This window comes from Microtus oregoni, unplaced genomic scaffold (assembly GCF_018167655.1).
Source record: "Microtus oregoni isolate MIOR12 unplaced genomic scaffold, Mior012 000021F_ref0000039, whole genome shotgun sequence".
Lineage (NCBI taxonomy): Eukaryota > Metazoa > Chordata > Mammalia > Rodentia > Cricetidae > Microtus > Microtus oregoni.
The window spans coordinates 7469922-7490334 of record NW_024543080.1 but is presented as its reverse complement, the minus strand read 5'-3'; the positions used below and the strand labels follow the sequence as shown (position 1 = coordinate 7490334).

Here is a 20413-nt window from a genome sequence, read left to right as displayed (position 1 = left end):
CATTTTGAGCTATTACTTCTTGATAGTTTGTTTAACCCTAATTTATTAAGAAGGTACTAGTTTTACCATAATTTTATAGATGAAAATGTTGAAAATAAAAATAAAGCCTGGGTTGAGTTGTTTGCCTAATGTCACCTGACTGACAGTGGCTACAGTCAAGGCTGGAATCTTCCTTATCCCAAAGTCCAGTTGGTCAGGCCATGTTGGTTTTGCGTGGTTCCATGGACTTAGGAAGAAGAGCAGGGGACAAACATCTGGGGTGAGCTCAGCACTTGTGACTAAGCTTTGAGTAAAGGCATACAGGGGCTTAGGCTTGTTTGCTTTTGGTGTTAGAAACCTTACACAAAGTCAGGCAGCAGATAAGAGAGGGGGCAAAATTCAAACCCGGTCACCATACCCACGAGTTTAACTGTGACCCTGTGTCGCCATTCCGGTCACATGCTTTGGAACTGCAGAGTTTCACGCCACAAGGCAGAGTGCACGGATGGATGAAAGGACGATGCAAACCCATCAGGCCCTGGGCTGATCCAGGCCGTTCCTCCTGGTTTAGGTGTAGGAGCATGCCAATGACTTTGGTGGCCCACGTAACATGCCCCTGTCTTGATGTGTACATATTTTCTGCAGTTATTTGCATATTTATGTGCATCTTCATGTATAGCATGACTTATAAAAACCCAGATACAGATAAAGGGGTTCAACCCGAAGACAAGAAATCAAAGCAGTCAGCTACTGACTCTTAAACCTCTCAGCTCTTCAGAACATCCTGCCTCACAGAAGAGACCATCAGATATGCTAGGCCTGTAGGTCAATGCTAGATGGCCCATACAAATGTAGCATGATTAATAAAAGCCCAGATACAGATATTGGGGTTCAACCTGAAGACAAGAAAAGCAAAGCAGTCAGTCACTGGCTCTTACCTTCACTGCAGTCCGAAAATGGCGATCCTGCCTCTAGGATTCATAATTTTAAATAAATATCATATTTACCAGATCTTATTACACATGATATGTCTAGCCATTTTGAAAAGATGATGAAACTGGGTGAGTGGCCTTTTGGATCATATACATACTAGTCTAAAACTTGAAATAGGACTTGTTAAGGTTGGAAGATCTCAGAGTGGTCAGGAGTGCTGGAGTACATCTGTAATCCAGAACCTTGGAAGCTGAGGTAGAAAAACCATAAACTCAAAGCCAGTTTTCCACAAACCAACCAGTCAAATAGTTGACCAGCCAAGCGACCAAACTAAGGAAAACATCTCAAAGCATATAAATCCTGGAAGTTATCAAACAGAAACTCATATTCCACTTTAAGCCCTTGTCATTGGCTAAATACCTTCATTATCCATTCAGAAAGGGTTGTATCTGCTTTGACACCATGCTCAGGGACACACGTTGGAATTGTTTATCTGAGTTAGGGCAAGTGTGTAGAGCTTGAATCATAAAACCATACTTCAGTTCTTTATACCCAGTGCTTTACGGTCTGAGCGTTTCAGTTCTTCTTTAGAGTACTGTTGTCATCACCCATGTGTGTAACACCCAGTGTTAGGGCATTGCCATCTCCCTGTGCCAAAAGGCTGGACAAGGAAAGTCTGCTACTCTGAGAGGGTTCACAAGCTGGGCCTGTGTCTGAGATCAGGGTCCTCTTGGGATGAAACATAAGGTGGTCTGACCGCGGGAAGTGAAAACATAAGTAAGTGGAGCAGCACAAGAAGCCCAAAAGTCAGCACTGCTCGTGGTGTGGTAAATGTTTCCATCTGAACCGCTGTTGGTGAGTTAAGCCTTTGTAAAGTGAAGTAGGTCACTTGATATATTATGAACAGTCTAAAACATACTCAGCTGACTTGATTTATTACCATTTTATTCAATGAGGAGGGAAGGAAAGAGAAAAAAAGAAAAGGAGAGGGAGGAAGGGAGGGAGGAGACACACACACACGCACACACACACACACACAGAGTGGGGGAGTCTCAGTCACTTGCAATCTAGAAAGCTAACGCTCAGATGCTATGACATGCCATTGCTCTGCTTTAGTCTACTTATTTTGAGTAGAGTAAGGAGAACAGGTATGTCCTAAGAACGATGTCATACCGTGTATTTGTTTTTCCTGCTTTTTATTAGTGATACAGTACGAGAATCTTTCTATTGCATTAAATATTGCTCCACAAAATTGGTTCAATAGCTACCTTTCTCTCCATTTATGAATGTACTATATTCATTTTCTCATACAGATCATTTGTTTCTGCAATCATCTTTTTTTTTTAAGAACTGCTCATGGACTAGACATATTACTCGGTAGTTACCGCACACCCTGCTCTTCCAGAGGACCTGGGTTTGATTTTTAGTACCCACATGGCAGCTCACAACAATCTGTAACTCCAGTTCCAGGGGATCTAACACCATCTTCTGACCTCCTCAAGCTATAGTCATGCACATGATGCATAGACATACATTCAGTCAAAAACACTCAAGCACATAAAATCCATGTTTAAACAATGAATTAAAAAAAATAAAAACTGCAATAAAACTGATCATATATAAAGTCTTAGAAAGCACTGATGCCTGGATCTTAACTGCACAGGTTCTGACTTGTTAGCCTGAGTTATAGTTTAGGTAATCATGGAGAACGTTTAAAGGTTTCCAGTCACTCTACTGTTTGGAGAAATTAAAAGTTACCACAGGCTCTGTGACATAGAGGATGAAAGTATGAGAAGAAGCACGCCTAGGGTCAGAAGTATATCAGTGCATATTATTTAGTATGGCCATAACCATCTTGAGCTGCTGAGTGGTGAGGGGGCTGACCCACTACCTGTGGCATACATAAATACAGAATTGTGGGTGATGGAGCTGACCCACTTACTTGTAACATAAATACAGAATTGTGGGTGATGGAGCTGACCCACTTACTTGTAACATAAATACAGAATTGTGGGTGATGGAGCTGACCCACTTACTTGTAACATACATACAGAATTGTGGGTGATGGAGCTGACCCACTTACTTGTAACATACATACAGAATTGTGGGTGATGGAGCTGACCCACTTACTCTGACATACATTGTTCTTTGGTATATTAATTAGAATCAAGGTTTATACTGTAAGTTTTCTGTGTTAAATAATATACAGAACATTAAATAAAATATACATTATTGACAAATGTTTTTGAGTTAAATAATAACACTATAATAAAAATAGATTCATTAATGAAGAGTCTGAATTAAACAATTGTTTAGTGACTAGCGTATGATATGTGTTTTATTATTTTTAAAAGAATGTATTTTGAGTTACATAGTAAGTCTTGTATCTTTCCTTTATGGCTATATCAATGTTTTAAACTGAAATAAAAATTATTCTTCAGTGTAGGGGACATTATCTATTTGAACAGGTTAGTTGGAGAAGAACATTTGCAGAGTCTGCAAGATGTTTTTTTCTTTTTTCCACTCTGAAGTGGTCTGTGTCCTTGAACATAAGATACAAGTGACCCCTGTGCTGTTAATTATTGGCAAATTGCCCCATCTCAACCTAAGGAAGTAAAGTAACATGTTTGCCAGCCGATGGTTACTAGTTAACAGGCATCACTTAAGAAGGGTATAAAAGGCCGCCAGCAGGACCGCTCTGCATGTTCGGCTTCCACCACTGCCAAGGACGAACAATCCAGCAACCATGAAGTGGAGGGCGTCCATTCTTGTCGTCTTCCTGCTAAGTTTTGCTGACTGCAAAGTGCTGCATAGAAATGAGTTTGGAATAGGTAAGATGCTATATAACTTTGGAGCTACTTTTCTATAACAAAATTCTTCAAAACTCTCACATTTGCATCTCTTCAGCTGTCTTGATTTGGGCGTCATATCTGCTGTTGTGGACAAGGAAAGTATTTAACTGGTGGCTAGATCTGGGCGAAGCATAAATGTAATTCGACAAGAGGCTTAGAAAAACCACAGCAATGTTTAACACGATTAGCTTTTGTGTAGTCCATGCTCAATCATTCTTGATTTATTTATGTGTACATATATATGAGAAGACATGAAGCCAGGCCACACTCCTCGTTCCTTGAGATTGACTAAAAGCATAGCATTTTTATTCTCATTAAGGTTTGACTCTATTCAAAGCATCGCTGTGAACACACCAACTGTAGCATAATTATGTCCAAAGGCTACTAAAATAAGCCAATAAGAACGCTGTACTGTTAGGGTGATAAATAGTGTCACGTCCGCATTGATCAGTCTGGTTAACTTCGTTTCTTAATCTTCGAGTTTTCCCAAGTGTAAAATCAAGATATCAGGGTTTAAATTCATCAGTGCTTGCTCTCCCAGGTGAGATAATCACTTGTCAAAATCTCTTTTGTTTTCCAGCTTCTACATTAGATTCTTCCCAGTGCTCGACAGAGAAGCATTTACTTAACCTGTAAGTTTTGCTTGCATTACAGATATGTCATACCAAAAAACAAATTTAGATAATTGAATATTAGTTTTTTTGGGGGGGACAGGTCTAGACAGGGGTTAGCTTTGGAGCCTGTCCTGGGACTCACTCTGTAGACCTGGCTGGCCTTGAACTCATAGTGATCCGCCTGCCTCTGCTTCCTGAATGCTGGGTTTAAAGGTGTGCACCACCACTACTCGGCTCCAAATATTAGTTTTAAAATTATGAGAGAGAATTGGGCAATTTTAAGGCTTCACTTATGCGGAATATCAAATAGATATACAAAATGTTGAGTTTTGGGGCAATGCCTTGCGTATTAACCTGTACACTGCCTGGAATTCTATGAAGCAAACCAAATCAGATTTTCAAAACCAAAGATTAATTTCTCAGCAGTCAGTAAGAGCTCTGTATGAGCGCAGAAATCTGTCTTATCAATACCAGTAGGAAGAGACTGCAGCATTCTCTAGGTTGCAAACTGTTTAGTATCAAGTCATAGGAAGTAGAATATGGTTATTTTTGTTATTTGTGGAGGACGTTTTATCCCTTTAAATCTTCCTCCATTCTACTCATTTGAAATTTTACAGTAAAAAATTTAAATCTATGTGTTACTTGTGATATTTGCATGCAGAAACCTGGACACACACCACTTTGAGTCAAACTGAGACTACCGCAAACTAGGATTGAATTAGTCATGATGGGAGCTAATGTAGCTGGAGGGCTGACTTAATCTTTGCTTAAATTAAGAAAAAGAAAACTGTAAGGACTATAGGTTTTCCCAGTTACCAGTGCATCACAGTGAGCAGTGGTCCAGAAAGGAGGACATACATTTTCGGGAAATCCGTTTACTTTGACTCGTGAGAGTTACACTTTATTTATGGGTGAGGGTGACAGAAAGAAAAGTGACATTCATTTCTGAATGGCTAGAACTCCATCTCACATCCATCTTTAGCGGGGGGGGGGGGGGGGGGGGGGGGGGGGGGGTGCCATATAAAAAGATCAGAATGTAAGCCGCCCAGAGAGAAAGCTGTTCTTGGAAGACAAGTGTGACCGCATCTGGTCCCTAAGCCCCTGTATGTGGTTTTATTTCAGTGTCACCATCACCTTTACCCAGTTTGTTCCCGATGCCACTATGGAGGAAGTAAGCCAAATGACGAGCGACGTGTTGAAGGTGATTAAGAAACCCACGAGTGAAGAGCAGCAAGGAGGATGTTTAGAAAACCAGGTGAGTGACCTAACCACCACCGAGGCTGTGGAAGAGAAGATGCCGGGAAGATGTGGTTTAGTTATTTGAAAACCGGCTGTGTGGAAGCAGGGTTTGTTTGGTTCTGGAGTCTTGAACAGCTCTGATGCAATGCAAGTGGCTGCTAAAAAGAGCCACAGTTACCATGGCAACCCGGCTAAGGTTGCGGAGTGAGGTTCTCTGAGTGACTGTGAACACACTCTCTTCTTTGAGCTTTTATATCTACATCATTCAGAGTGTCATTAAGTCCATTTAGAGTTGCCATGGAGATTTACGTTAACTATGAATGGCGGGTCATTTTCTCTTAGGCACACAGTGTTGCTGACATCTTTCTAGGAATTACGGCAAATGCGTTGCTAATAGAAACACTATATGGAAGATGATGTCCACCAATCGGAACATCTGTCCAGTGAGCTAAGAGAACTTGGCTGCAGCTTATCGTCAGAATCCCCATCTTATTTATAAATGCTAAATCATCAAGTTATATAACAATCCCTATCTGCTATATAATCAAAATTGTATGTAAAATTTTATTATTATATTATATAACAATAATAATTAAATTAGTTAAATCTCGATAATCATCCTCCAAGGTTGGGGACAGTTTTCCTGGATAGGACACTGAGGCCCAGAGGAGTTATTTCTTTAGGGAACTGCAGTTTGGCAGGACTGGTTTAAATGAGGACCTCTGGCCCCAGAAATAAGGCCCTTAGCAAGCTCCTCCCACTGTTTAGCAGTACGCAGTGAGTGTGAGGTTGTTCGGGTTGTCGGATACAGCAAACACATAGGAGCATCAGTGTCTGGTACCCAGGTACGTCAGAGCTTCAGAAGAACAACCGAGTTTAAGTACACAGTCGTCCTGGTGTAGAAATAGTTATTATTCTTTAGTTTGCTTTTGTATGAAAATGGACTTTATATATTTTTTGAATTATTCAAGTATGGAGCACAATTCCCAGAGCTCTGTTTCAGTGGAGTTGAAGTGGCCAAAATATTATGTGTCTGGGCACTGTATAAGAGATCTTCTAAAAATGCATATTTTAAAATGTGTTCTTTGAGACTTTCTTCCAAAGTATTTTAATCACAATTCATGCTCCTTTCACGCCCTCCAGATTGCCCCTACTATTATGTCTCTATCTCAGTTTTGTTTCTTTTTCTTAAAAATCCACAGTCTCTTCCAGCATGTGTATGGGCATAGGGCCATCCACGGGCACATGTGCCAAGAGCCACACCCTATAGAAAACCTTTGGTTGTCTTCCAGCAGCCAGTGACTTCCTATAACTCCTCTGCAAAGGATGGGGCTTTCTGAGCCCCTTCCTATCCATGCAGGAGTTTTGACTAGCTTGGCTTTACGCAGGTCTCGTACAGACAACCACAGCCATGGTAACTTCACGTGGACAATTGCCCTGTTGTTCTGAAAACAGTTTTTCAGAAGTTCTCCTTCAATCTGTGGCTCTTACAATCTTCCTCCCCTTTCCCAATGGACCATGACCCTTGAGGGTAGAGAGTGCCCCCTCTCTATAGGTGTCCCATTTAGGGTTGAACACCCCACAGTCGCTGATTTGCACTTTGATCAGCGTGAATCTCTGTATTAATCAGCAGCCCCTGCAATAGGAGATTCAGGGATGCAGGCTGAGGGTTGCACTAGGCTCTGGCTATCGTGATGAGTGTTTAGAAGGCAGTCTAATACTATGCCCATCCAGTCAAATAAATGGATGTAGATTTTCTCTTAGGGCTTATGAAATACTCAACTGTGGATTCATGGCTCAATTTACAGTGCCAGGTATGAACTCCACACTGTGAGAGCTGGCCTGAAATCCAATCAGAGCACCGTGGCCCACCCTTGGGAATCTATGCCTGTGTTGCACCAAAGGATATACGGTAGCCAGGCTAATTTGTTACTGTACAATTAACAACTGTACAGTTTGCACGGGATAAGACTATAGGTTAGATGACTTTTCAACCCCAGAAGCTTGCACGGAAACTGCTGGCATTATGAAATCTAGCCAGTAAGCTGACAACGTCAGATGCTTCCTAAAACGCTAAGATGCATGAGTTGCTAATATTCCTTGGTTTGTATATTTGGTTTTGTCTTTCTCTGTTAGTCAGTTAAAAACGTGTATATGAATTATGCCCAAACACCTCGTATCACAACTTTTTATTAAATTAGAGTGCAGGATAACGTTACAGATTGGGTGCTTTGACCCTGCAAATTCAAGATGTTTCTCTAAAAGGGTGGATTGAAACAAGCATGGTGGGACACTTCTGTAATCTCAGGGCTCAGAAGGCGGGGGCAAGGGAATCCGAGTTTGAGGCCAGTCTAGTTTACATAGGGAGTTTCAGGCAGCCAGGACCACATCACGAACAGAAACTATCCTAACCAAGCAGAGAACATCAATAATCAAAGGGGAATATTGAGAATTAGAGTCTTAAGTAAGACTGTCAAGATTTTAAGAATGTTAGTAATCATAATAGTTAAAGATTTTCCTAAAATGAATGAAACATGCATTTTTAGAGACTTTCTTTAGAATACCAGTCTTGTCTAATCTCGGTGAATTTAGGCACTAAGGACGAAAGCATCTTAAAGACCTTGCAGCTACATCTGTAATTATGACTAATGAAGGGCGGTCCTATCTTTACTCCACTTTGAGGTCATTGCTATTCTTTTTTTTTGGTTTTTTTCGAGATAGGGTTTCTCTGTGGCTTTGGAGCCTGTCCTGGAACTAGCTCTGTAGACCAGGCTGGTCTCGAACTCACAGAGATCCGCCTGCCTCTGCCTCCCGAGTGCTGGGATTAAAGGCGTGCGCCACCACCGCCCGGCCTCATTGCTATTCTTAACTGGAAATAATATCCAATTTTAGACTATTGTCCTGTTGCTAGAAGACCAAAGGGAATGAGCATCTATAAAACAACGAGGAAAGATTTTATTTTCTGGTGGCTAAATTTTTCATGAAATAAGAGAGTAAAATCACTTAATTTAAAATCAAGATAGGAAAGATAAACGATCGCATGGCCCCCCCTTTCCTTTAACAAAAAATAGCTATGTCTCACGGTCACATGTGCTACCTAAGGATGTAAGTTAGAAGCCCTTCACCCTCAAAGCTACCAAAGAAAGTAATCACTTCAGATCAAGAGGAAACCTCTTGAACATGTGCAGGGGACTTTCTTAATTTACTGGTTTCATTTCGGACACACATGTGTTCCAGTGGAGTTCATGGCTTTTCATAAAAAAACAAACAAACAAACAAAAAAGCCCAAAAAACAAAAGACTTTCTTTTCCCAGATGCCTGTGTTTCTGGAAGAAATTTGCCACGAGAAGGAACTCTCTGACAAGTATGGATTCGCAGACTGCTGCAGCCAAAGCGGGGAGGGAAGACACCAGTGTCTGCTTGCCCGCAAGAAGACGGCTTCTGCCTCTGTCTTGCCCTTTAACTTCCCAGAAGCCGCTGAGAGTTGCAAGGCATACAAAGAAAACAGGGAGCTGTTCATGAACAGGTAAGGGCCCTCCCCAGGGCAGTCAGTGTTTCTGCCGTCTACAAGGGTACTCCAGAATGTGTAGAACTCGGGAATAATAGCCAGGGCTCCTGTTAAATACAGGCTGTGCGAGGCGGGACAGACCACAAGCAGACCCAGCCTCTGGAGATGTTATCTCTTTCTCACTTCAGAGTAGCTGCCTTCCATTCATGTTAGTAGATTTTCATGCGCTGTCACCTCCACAGGGTCGTCTACGAAGTGTCAAGAAGGTACCCCTTCATGTACGCGCCTGCCATTCTCTCCTTGGCTGCTCAGTACGACAAGGCCGTCCCAGTATGCTGCAAAGCTGAGAACTCAGAGGAATGCTTCCAGACAAAGGTGGTAACTCTGTGCAGCTCTGTGAACCTAGATGAGGTCTAGCTATGACTCGGGAAAGCAGAGTTAAGAGTGGAAATATGGCTCGTGTGGAGAATATCGTCTTCAGAGAGTGTGCCATTCTTTTCCATCCTACTGAATATCCTTCTCATTATCAATGAAATCTCCTTTTATATTTATAGTTAAAGTTAGAAACAATATCCCTAATGGTAAGGCACAAGTGCAGGCCAAAGTAAAAATGTGTGTACTTTGCGGCTCCATGAATCAGCATGTACTGAATCTTTAAAGAAAGTGGAAGTAATAGCAATCTACACGGAAGATGGAGCTGTGTCTCTTCTGCAGGGCAGAACAATGACATGCTCCCTATAGCTTCTTATAAAAACATGAAACAATATTCTTACACAATCAACAACCCCATGGATAACTGACATCACACGACAAGTTCAACCAGAGTTAAAGAAGCTGAACATTGGTGGTGTTGTTCATACATCAGCGAAAGGGAGCCTATTTCAGCTTCTGGTTTTTGCTTGCTTGCTTTCCTTGCTTTTTGAGACAGTCTTGTTATATAGCCCCAATTGGGCCCAGATTCCTAAGAATCAAACGACTTTCCTCAATACAGATTGTTTTTTAATGGAGCAGGAGTCAGCAGGCTTCTTGCCTGGAGGCTGGAAAGGCACAGCCGTCCATATGGTCCCAGTATCAAAACAATGATGTTTTGTTTTGAAGTATTTTAAATAAATCTCAGCCATATACACATAAGAATTCATCTAAAAGTCATTAAGAAGTAATGTATTTAAATGTCTGGTGATTCTAAGTTTAGTAAGAAAAAAATTCCTCCATGCACTTTCATGTATTGCCTGAATTCACTGCTTTTTTGATTCTTGGAAAGAATACATGCGCTTCCTCTTTTTAAACACTTCACCTCTTCTGCATCTAGAGAGCATCAATTGCCAAGGAACTAAGAGAAGGAAGCTTGCTGAATGAGCACGTGTGTGCAGTAATAAAGAAGTTTGGATCCCGCAATCTCCAGGCCACGTAAGTTTAAGCTTCTATGGAGGCAATCAGTCAGGCGCTGTAGAGTTGTGTTCATTTTTCTCAATGTCATTTGTCAAGTGTTGCTTCTCATTAAAATTTTTCCTTGAGGCAACAGCTTTAGAACCCGGCAATGGCAGGTGAAAAGAGAGTTCTGAATGACGTGAGTCATGAGTATTGTGCGCAGCTGAGACTCTATAGGTGTTTTCAGTCTTGCAGTGAGGTCCAAAGACAGGCCGGCACTTCCTGGAAGAGGCCAGACTTACCCTTCAGTTACCCCCAATTCTGCTAGAAAGTTAGCGGTCAATCCATGAAGTACCTTAAAAATCCACCGTAGGAGTAAAATAGAAATGAAGAAACAATTACAGCAGAGGCATGATGTATCTATCAGCAATAAAAGCCGCACGCTCCCCGGCTACCGCCCCCTCTTCATCCGCTGCAATGACTCAAGGAAGCCGGACATTGGCGCGGATGAACGGAGTCCCTAGCTGGAGGCAGCTTTATTTTAAACTGTCCTTCTGCCTTGAGCTGCTGGCTTGTCTCCGACATTGAGTCTTCTCCACTTCGTTCCTTTCACTGATTTGTGCATCTGCACTTCTCCCTGGTTTCTCACAAGTATTTATTTCTATGAAATGAAAAGCAAGTGTTATTTTCCAAAATTTTTTCTGCCCCTTCCTCAGTTATTCTGCCATAAAAATACCTATTTGAAGCAGAATCTGGTAGTCGAGGCTGGACTCGCGTTCCCCATTCTCCTACCTCCACTTCCTGCCTGCTCAAAGTATAGACAAATGCCACCATGTGTGCCACAAGGGCACCAAATGCTCGGGTCAGGGAAGAACAAACAAGGACACCGCGGATCTTGAGTCCCTAGAAAATCTTTGCGATGCTGTAAATTACTAGCTTTCACCTAGAGAGGTGGGGCCAAAGCTGATGAGATCTAAGACATATTTCTTGTAAAATAAGGCATCTCAGATCTTTCCCCCTTGGAGGTTCACTCAACAGATACTCTATAGAAAATGCAATTTTATTCTGATGGATAAACAAGATGATTTAAAAAAAAAATCTTCCTCTCCCAGAACCATTATTAAGATGAGTCAGAAGTTCCCCAAGGCGAATTTTACTGAGATTGAGAAGCTGGTCCTGGATGTGGCTCACATCCACGAGGAGTGCTGTCTAGGAAACGCGCTGGAGTGCCTGCAGGATGGGGTAGGAGTCTCTCTCTTCCTATGAGATGGTTTCTGTCGCCTCTCTTTTCACTTCAGCTCATTCTAAATGAAGGCCACCTGGGCCAGGCAGGGCACAAGGCCGGTGGCTCAGTGAAGTTACAGATTTTCTCTCCAGGCGCCGGTTCGTTATCTAGAGACTGCCCTCTGGAGGTCAGAGTGGCTCACTGCATATCTTTCTGATCAATTTGGAGGGGAGAGCTAGCAAGGGTAGAATGCCTGTAAATTTTGTCCACTGGAAAATTTCAGTACCAATAAAAAGGTGTTATCTGGTTTGAGCAGCACTTTTCCTTCTTTTCTTGGAGACTTTTTTTTCTGCTAAAATAGAAAGTAGGACATAGATAAAAACTATGGGAAGAGGTCTGCAATAAATTGGAAAGCAACGAGGGAAAGCAAGATTGAGCAGAATAAAAAGGGAAAAGAGAGAGGGGGTAAAGACAGAAAGAGAGACGGGGCAAAAGCCCGTATTGATCCTTGGTTTTTCCCTTCACCTCTCTATCTCTTCTTCCACTTCCCTTCAAGCTTCAAGTGTCTACCCCAAAGGATAAATCTTTGAGTCTTATATTGTGTTATGCCCATTTCAGGAAAAAATCATGTCATATATATGCTCTCAAAAAGATATTCTGTCAAGCAAAACAGCAGAATGCTGCAAATTGCCCACACTGGAACTTGGCTATTGCATAATTCATGCAGAAAATGACGACAAACCTGAAGGGTTGTCTCCAAACCTAAATGAGGTTTTGGGAGATAGAAATTTTGGCCAATTTTCTTCAGAGGAAAAAATCATGTACATGGCAAGGTAACATTCCCTGTAAATGTGTGTTCACAATGATCAAGACCATCGTGTGATTGGAAGCTTTGTTGTGTGGGAATGGGGGATGATGGCTATAGGTTTTGAGCTCCGTTGAGGCTGTCTGTCTAGATGCGGTGAACCCAAGGGTTCACAACCACAGAGCTAGAGACTAGGGAGTGAGATCTATGGTAGAGAGACCAGACTTCCACAATGACCACTATTATTTGGCTTGCTTATGAATCTAAATATTGTTTTATATTTTCTCTGAAAGGAGAAAGTATCTCATATGATAGCCACCATGAACTTATAAAGATAATCTAGATATTTCTGTATTAAGGAAAGCTTAGACTGCCAAGGTGGCACAGAGAGTAAGAAGTGCTTGCTACACAAGCTTGACCACCTGAGTTTAAACCAAGGGAACTGGGATGATTGGACCAATTTCCCAAAGTGCTACTTGACAACGCTCACATGCTATGGCATATGTGTTCCTCCTCCAGAACTAATAGATAAAGAAAATTAAATTTAAAAACAAGAAGAGCTTAAGATCACGAATAGAGTCTCTTGCTATAAATGCTTTTAAGAACCGTTCCCCTAAATATAACTCAACAGCTAGAGCCAGATATAAGGCCTTTCACCGTAGCAGGTTGCTTGCTATTTATTGACTTTTTAAGCCAATGAAAATGTGTTTAGCGATACTTGCACAATGGTAATTTTTGTAGTATAATCAATAGCCACGTACTCATTCTATTTGCAAACAGTCAAGTTAATACCTTTTCCTTTATTGTATGTACCTGTGGATGCTGTTAGAAGAGGATTCCGTGCAGCTATTAGGACATTAAACTTAACGATTTTCCAGGGCCTTTCTCAATTTACGAGCCTGGTTCTAACGCAGCAATGAAAACGATGGCTCAATTTTCTCCCCATTCTTCCCAGAAGATGTAGCTCTTTTGTTGTGTCAAAATCAGTTTTTCATCATTTGTACTGCTAAATAAGATTGTGAAAACCAAAACAAAGACTAGGTTTAGGAGACACATCTAGAGATGTTTTTTTGTTGTTGTTGTTGTTGGTATAAGTAAACACTACCAATATCTATAATTCTGGAGCACAATTTATACTAAAGAGCTATCCTTAGGTTTATATATGCATAGAGATCTAAAAAAGTTAATAATTTTCTTCATAGAAATAGGCCTTCAGTGGCAAAGAAATTTCAGTGGAAATCTCAGCTAAGCAGGATCTTCCTCCAAGGCCTTGTCCTTCTTCCACGTACTCCTCTGCCGCTGGATCACTTACCCAAAGGAGGTGTGCTTGACCACAAGCCAAATTAGTGACCACGCCTCTTTGGGTGCAAGCCCTCTTCCTGCCCTCCATCTTTCTTTTCTCCAATGAAGATAGATGATCCAGTTAAGCTTGCTTCTGCCTCCTTATAACAAATGCTTGGGGGAGGAGAGGTATTTTTCTCTTTCATGGTGTTAGCTCTTCACTGTTCAGAGCAATTTTAGCATCCAGGACAGTCTGGAAAACATATCTGTTGAATGAATGATTATAAATCGCACAGCTAAAAAGCCAAAGTGGGATACAAAACAAAACAAAGTAGCATTATTTGCAACATTCTTCTTTAATTAAAAATCATTTCACACACATGCATACATAGTTTTAGACCTACATTATACATGTGAGAAAATAGGCACTGTTTATCTGACTCTGGCTTATTCACTTAACCTAATGATTGCCAGTTCTATTTTCTGGAAAATGTCATGATTTTGTGAAAGGACATTTTACAGGGTGATTTTTATTTTAGACTATTGGTGCAGTCGATAGTTTTGCTGTTCATAGAATTCAAATTATGTTTGTTTTTTTCTGCTCCACTTGCTATTTGAGTTTTTAATGTGCTCTGCTCTGACTACTATATTGGAATACTTAGGGAATGAACAGTGTAACTTTGCCTTAGTTCCAAAAACATGATATTTTTCCCACATATTTCAGGTTTATTTATGAATATTCAAGAAGAAACACCATGCTTGCTGTCCCAGTCATCCTAAGAATTGTTAAAACACACCAGGAGATAATGGAGAAGTGTTCCCAGGCTGAAGATTCACCTGCATGCCAGAACAATGGGGTAAGCTAGTTCTAGAACTTAGGGGATAGTCTCTAAACCTGCACTGATGGGAACCACTGAAAATACTGTTTGTGAACCGGTGAGATGACTCACGGCTCAGCAGGTAAAGGTACCTGCTCTGTGAGCCTGGGGAACGGAGTTGGGGCACTGAGTCCACGTCAAAGGAGAAGGAAAGGAAATCTACTTCTCAAAGTTGGCATGGCTTCCGCAGTGCTCTTTGGCAATGCTCCTCACCGAATAATAAAGCATAAACTATTTTATTAGAATAATTAAAATAAAATTAGCTTTATTAACTAGCAATTAGCTAGTTATAAACTAGTAATCTAACCACTAAGTAATTATGCTAGCCACACTAACCAATGACTTATATAAGAAAAAAAAGTTAGTCGAAAGCTCTATGGTGAGTAGAATAGAGAGAATATTCATTATTTGACAGCTCAGAGAAGACAAAAATCTTATACGGAAACTGCAATCCTCTATCCAGTGGTTATATCCTCTAGAGTTCATCTGTTTTAATTCTCATAAAAGGTCACACTCTATCATCTTTAATGCTTGTGTGTCTGGGAGGGGTGAGAAATGCATGTGACGCTGTCTGCATTTTTAGGAAGAAGAGCTTGAGAAGCACATCCAGGAGAGCCAGGCACTGGCTAAGCAGAGCTGTGCTGCCTTCCAGAAGATGGGGCCCTACTACTTACAAAATGAGTACGGTTTTTCTAGTGTTTTCAGTGATTTAAAGTTATTAATAGGTGAGGGGAACATGAATTGACATTCTTAAGCCATTGCTACTCTCACTTCATCCAAAGTTGGATAGAAGTCAGTATAAATTCAATTACGTGATTGTTCCCTTTTAATTGACAAGAACACTTGTGCAGTCTGAGCTGTTGAATTGGCCGCGGGTTCCCAAAACCCTGCAGCTTTTTGCAGGAGAGGTGTCTGTTCCTTGGCTCACAGCCGGCCAAGGTTCCAACAACCAAAGATCACAGTTGAAATCAAAGTGCTGAGGTTGGGAAGAAAGCAGTCCACCGCGTCATCTGCACCCCATAGGGATGTGTGGGGAGGTCAGGGATATGAGGGGTGGTTGGCAGAAGGGAGACTTCTCCATTGCTGGGCCACAAGCCTCATGTCTTCTGACACCAAAAGTAGGTCCTTGAGGAGGAGTAATGAGCAAAAACTCGTGACGACACTGTCAAAATACCTCTTTCAGGTTCCTCATTGCTTACACGAGGAAAGTCCCTCAGTTGACCTCCGCGGAGCTGATAGACCTCACGAGGAAGATGGTGGGCATTGCTTCCACGTGCTGCCGGCTCAGTGAGGATAAATGGTCTGCCTGTGGTGAGGGAGCGGTGAGTATTTCCATGCCAGGAGAAATCATGGAAACCTATGTGGAGAAGGTGTCGCTTGGTTTCTTTAGTGAGCTCAGCCAGAGGCAGGTGTGGTCGTGCTGTTTCTCATTGGTTTGCCGTTAACGGGGCTTCCTATCCTAAAACACCTGGTAGAAGTGCGTGCAGTCGCTTTATTCAAGAACATATAACCAAGCTTTATGCATAGGAAGGATAATAGCCAATGTGTTATTCAACTTATTACTTCTTATTCTCTAAAGTCTCACTTTAATATTGAAAGGAAAGGCAAAGCTTTGCTTGTAATAGATTGCAAAAAGTTGTGTTCTTTTATCCATACTTAGGGATCTGCCTTTTGCAGGCCAGTCTTATCATCACGGTGATATTTGGGGCAGTTTGTTTCCAAGGTAAAGTACAGGAGTAAGACCCGTGTTCTGGATAATAACCCCTTCATTTTCATGTCACATTGAAAGGGGACTTCTGCCACTAAGCTTGAGGTGTTTGTGTTTGATATTTGAGAATAAAAATTGTACCATTTTTGTAGATTGACCGTCTTAGACTAGGTAATCTGAATAATTCACATAGGCTTAGCCTGAGAATAGTAAGCACACAATTACGCTAAAAATGATTAAAATTTATAACTAGGTGTTTAAGAGATATCTTAAAAATATGTAAAATAGGAAGAATCTATGTTAAAGCTTAAACACACACTTACCCATTTTTTTCTATTAGTTTTGTTTGTGTGTGTGTAGAAAAAACTGCAAAGGTTGGATTTGTTCTAGTCTTACCTTCAGAAAGTGATTCTTTGCATCAAAACCCAAACTCAAGTTGAAGAGATAGCTTGGACAATTGAAAGTGTGTACTGCTTTAATCCCAGCACTCAGGAGGCAGAGGCAGGCAGAGCTTTGAGTTTGAGGCTAACCTGGTCTACAGAACAAGTTCCAGGACAGTCAGGGCTACACAGTGAGACCCAGTCTGGAAAAAAACCAAACCAAATCAAAACAAAAAAGTGTGTACTGTTCTTGTAGAGGACCCAATTTTGATTCTACTGAAAATGGCTCTCAAACACCTTTTCCTCTAGATCCAGAGATTTGGTGCCTCTGCCTTCCACAAGCACCCACACTCAACTGCACTTACCACCCCTAAGTCGTATAATTAGAAATAAAATAAATATTTAAATAAAAGCAAAACTCAACCAGATACACAGAGAAAACGACTTACCCATTGATTTGTACACATCAGATAGAGATATTTTTTTGAAAGTCTGTATGCAGTTAGAAGCATATTTTGGACAGTCACATGGCTTTCATCCATATCACATGTGTTAGCATCTGCTACCACATAGTAAGGTCCTGGACATTGGGTGTCACTACATGAGATTTCTGGAAATGGGAGTCAGCTTGGTAGCTCATTTCATTTCCCTGCTTTCTGCTTTTTCCTTCTCCCAACAAGGCCGACCTTTTCATTGGACACTTGTGTATAAGACACGAAGCAAACCCTTTGAACCCCGGTATCGGCCACTGCTGCAACTCTTCCTATTCCAACAGGAGGCCATGCCTCACCAGCTTGGTGAGGGATGAAAGCTACGTCCCTCCACCATTTTCTGCTGACAAATTCACCTTGAGCAAGGATCTGTGCCAAGCTCAGGGCAAAGCCCTGCAGACCATGAAACAAGAGTAAGACATTTTTATTTTCCACCATGGAGCTTGACATTTCACAGGTTCACTAGACCATAAATGCACTAAAGAATCTCTTTAAAATTAGTTCTGTTTCAGAGTTCATACAGCCTTGTGGGCGAAGTTGGTTTTGGGGAAAAAATCCACTAAGGCAGACAATTTTCTGTTTATGAAAAATTGTCTCTGTCATAACAATTGTGATGTATTTTGGGTAGAAGGAAAATGGATGGTCTATTCTGAAAGATCAGGGGAGATCTGTGTGTGAGTCTGTGACTTCCATTCCAGCTATGGGGAACGTGTGGTTATAAGCAGGTTAACTATATCTGACTCAACAATATTGTTAAAAAAAGAATAAACACAAATTTCATTCATGACAAGAGACGTTCTGTAATGATGGGGATGAAGCCGGTAAAACTTACATTCTTCAAATGCCCATGCATTTTAACTTAAATTTCATAATCACTGACTTCGCACATGGGATTCTTCCATTTTTCTTCACCCCGGCCAGAGGAGTGTTTCAAAGGTAATCAGAATGATGCTTTCCCCCACCCCCCACCCAAGCCTTCTCTATTGCCTTCATGACTCTAAGTCCAACATGTAATCCGTGAGGAGTGTAGGGAGCCAGGGATCCTTAGGTTAAGGTGTGACAATGGCCGGTGTCAGCATCTAGACATCTGGGTTTGTGTGCATGAATAAACCACACTGTAGAAGAGGGAAAAGGAAAGGATAAAGTAGGTAAGCCAGACAGCGATCACCGTTCACCCCGTAGAAGCATGTAGGATCCTGATATGGTGTTTCATCTCACCTGCACCAGGGGAGGCCAGCACCTTGGCATGTTTTGAGCCTGAGTCTTTCTGATGAGAAATATGATTGCAAAGTCCAACAGTGATGACAATAAGGAGTGATGGCTGAGGGTGGGAGCTCAGAAAAAATTCTACTCAAAGCATGTTGGGAAAATGCCCATGTACGACAGACTCTCCTATATCTCCTTTTGTTTTAAACCCCAGGCTTCTCATTAACCTTGTGAAGCAAAGGCCCAGCATAACAGAGGTGCAGTATGAGGCTGTCACTGCCGATTTCTCTGGCTTCCTGGAGAAGTGCTGCCAAGCCCAGGAGCGGGACGTCTGTTTTGCAGAAGAGGTGTGTGCTTTACTCCCCAAAGTCTTGGCATGGAGTATCCAGCAGTAAAGGATGGAAATAATAGACTACAATTCTGCAACTTAAATTTAAGTTTTCTTTGAAAATGTTATGAGGTTTAGAATAATAACATTTTTTCTAAGTACTAGGAAGAATTAAAAATTTAAACTATATTAAGAGAACCAGTAATTTCCTAAGAGAGAATGATTTTACATATATATATACATATATATAAATATATGTATATATATAAAATTGATGATAATGTAGACTGTTTCTGAGCTAAAGCTAATCAGTTTTCATGAACTGGATCAAAAGGGTTCACTAGTTAGTGTTATGTAACCGAGACATCAGGAGAAAATGTTTAGGACATACAGTTGAACTCATGAGGAGCATATTTTTGTACAGCCATGGTAGAAATAAGGAATTGTCTTAGCTGACCTTGTGACTGGCACCATCCCCCATCCCTCTCTCTGAACATTTTTATGTGTTCTTGACTTTCAGGGTCCGAAGTTGATTTCAAGAACTCGTGCTGCTTTGGGAGTTTAAACTCCTTCAGGTAACAACAGTTTCAGACCAGGCTACAGAATGGTGCTAGTTCTCCCAAAATATCAACCCATAATGATGAGAAACCTAAGAAATACCATTAGTTTTCTTTCAAATGAATGTAATATAATAAAACAGGTTTAGTTTTAAAATACTGAAACAAAGGTTGGGAGACTTCAAAGGCTTCAGAGGATGCCGTCCTCAGGACTTCCTACATTCCTATCAGCAAACATTTTTATCTTCTCTGCCTACTCAGTTAATAACATAAGCTATTTTTATATTTCACAGGGAATTGAGGACCAAATGAGTTGCTGGTGAGAGCTTTCTGGCCTCCTTGTCACTGACACTACTTTAATGACATGGTGAAGACTTCATGTGAGACTTCCCTCCCTAAGAAATAAAGACTTCCTAACTGGTTTTCTTCTCTGAGTCTGCTCATTTATGAAAACATAATTTCTTTAGAGAGACCTACATGTCATGGCCTAAAACGGGTCCTATTAAAAGTCACAAGTAGTGGTGTCGTAAAAGATGAAAGCCACCCACAATGGATCTATCACACTAGAGGCTAGATGCCTTGGTGATCTGAGAAAGCATTCTCGAGATAACCACGGTTAGATGCTGCCTGGCCCCAGTGCTCCTTATATGACTACTTAGGTGTCCTAGTGAAAAATGAAACAGATCATGAGAAATGAAGTTATTATGCTTTCATAGGATACATGAAAATCCAACATGTATTTCTTCTTAATCTTGTTTGCTTCTCTATTCACAAGCATTTTAAAACATGTCCACTGTGCTGCAGTTGAGCGCTGTCTGGCTGGCAGACCTCCTTCTCAGGAATAGTCACTCTATGGTCGCTGATTCCCTAGTCACTGGTTGCTTTGGTAGAGAGTAAGAGAGAGAATACAAAAGCAATGGCACTAAGCTGTGACCGTAAAGAGGTGATAACATGCTGCCGAGAGAACCGCAGGGTGGGCGAGATCAGTTTGACAGAGGAAATTGGCACAGTCATTGAAGACTCTAGGCAGATGAGGGTGGGTTCTCTAGTCCAGCCCTGGA

The 20413-nt window shown here is 41.3% G+C and overlaps 1 protein-coding gene across 3 annotated transcripts; it reads left to right on the top strand.

The window, feature by feature from the left end:
- The first annotated feature begins 4348 nt into the window (after positions 1-4348).
- On the top strand, positions 4349-19774 carry LOC121460855 (alpha-fetoprotein-like). Of its 3 annotated transcripts, none has more exons than XM_041671502.1 (14): positions 4349-4396; positions 5501-5633; positions 8932-9143; positions 9368-9500; positions 10435-10532; positions 11606-11735; positions 12337-12551; positions 14529-14661; positions 15266-15363; positions 15866-16004; positions 17451-17674; positions 18682-18814; positions 19316-19370; positions 19646-19774. In XM_041671502.1, the coding sequence occupies exons 2-13, from the start codon at positions 5541-5543 to the stop codon at positions 19358-19360; spliced, it is 1653 nt and encodes a 550-aa protein (XP_041527436.1). In that variant the 5' UTR covers positions 4349-4396; positions 5501-5540; the 3' UTR covers positions 19361-19370; positions 19646-19774. The 3 variants fall into 3 exon arrangements, with proteins under 3 accessions (XP_041527436.1, XP_041527437.1, XP_041527435.1); XM_041671503.1 differs by lacking the exon at positions 4349-4396 and adding an exon at positions 5187-5265; XM_041671501.1 differs by lacking the exon at positions 4349-4396 and having other exon boundaries at positions 5427-5633.
- The last annotated feature ends 639 nt before the right edge of the window (positions 19775-20413 follow it).

Excerpts from the sequence above, each read along its gene's own strand:
- LOC121460855 (XM_041671501.1), top strand. The coding sequence starts at position 5,484 with ATGTGGTTTTATTTCAGTGTCACCATCACCTTTACCCAGTTTGTTCCC. Across the intron at positions 14,662-15,265 it reads CTGCATGCCAGAACAATGGG|GAAGAAGAGCTTGAGAAGCA; the intron begins GTAAGCTAGTTC and ends CTGCATTTTTAG. Across the intron at positions 18,815-19,315 it reads ACGTCTGTTTTGCAGAAGAG|GGTCCGAAGTTGATTTCAAG; the intron begins GTGTGTGCTTTA and ends CTTGACTTTCAG.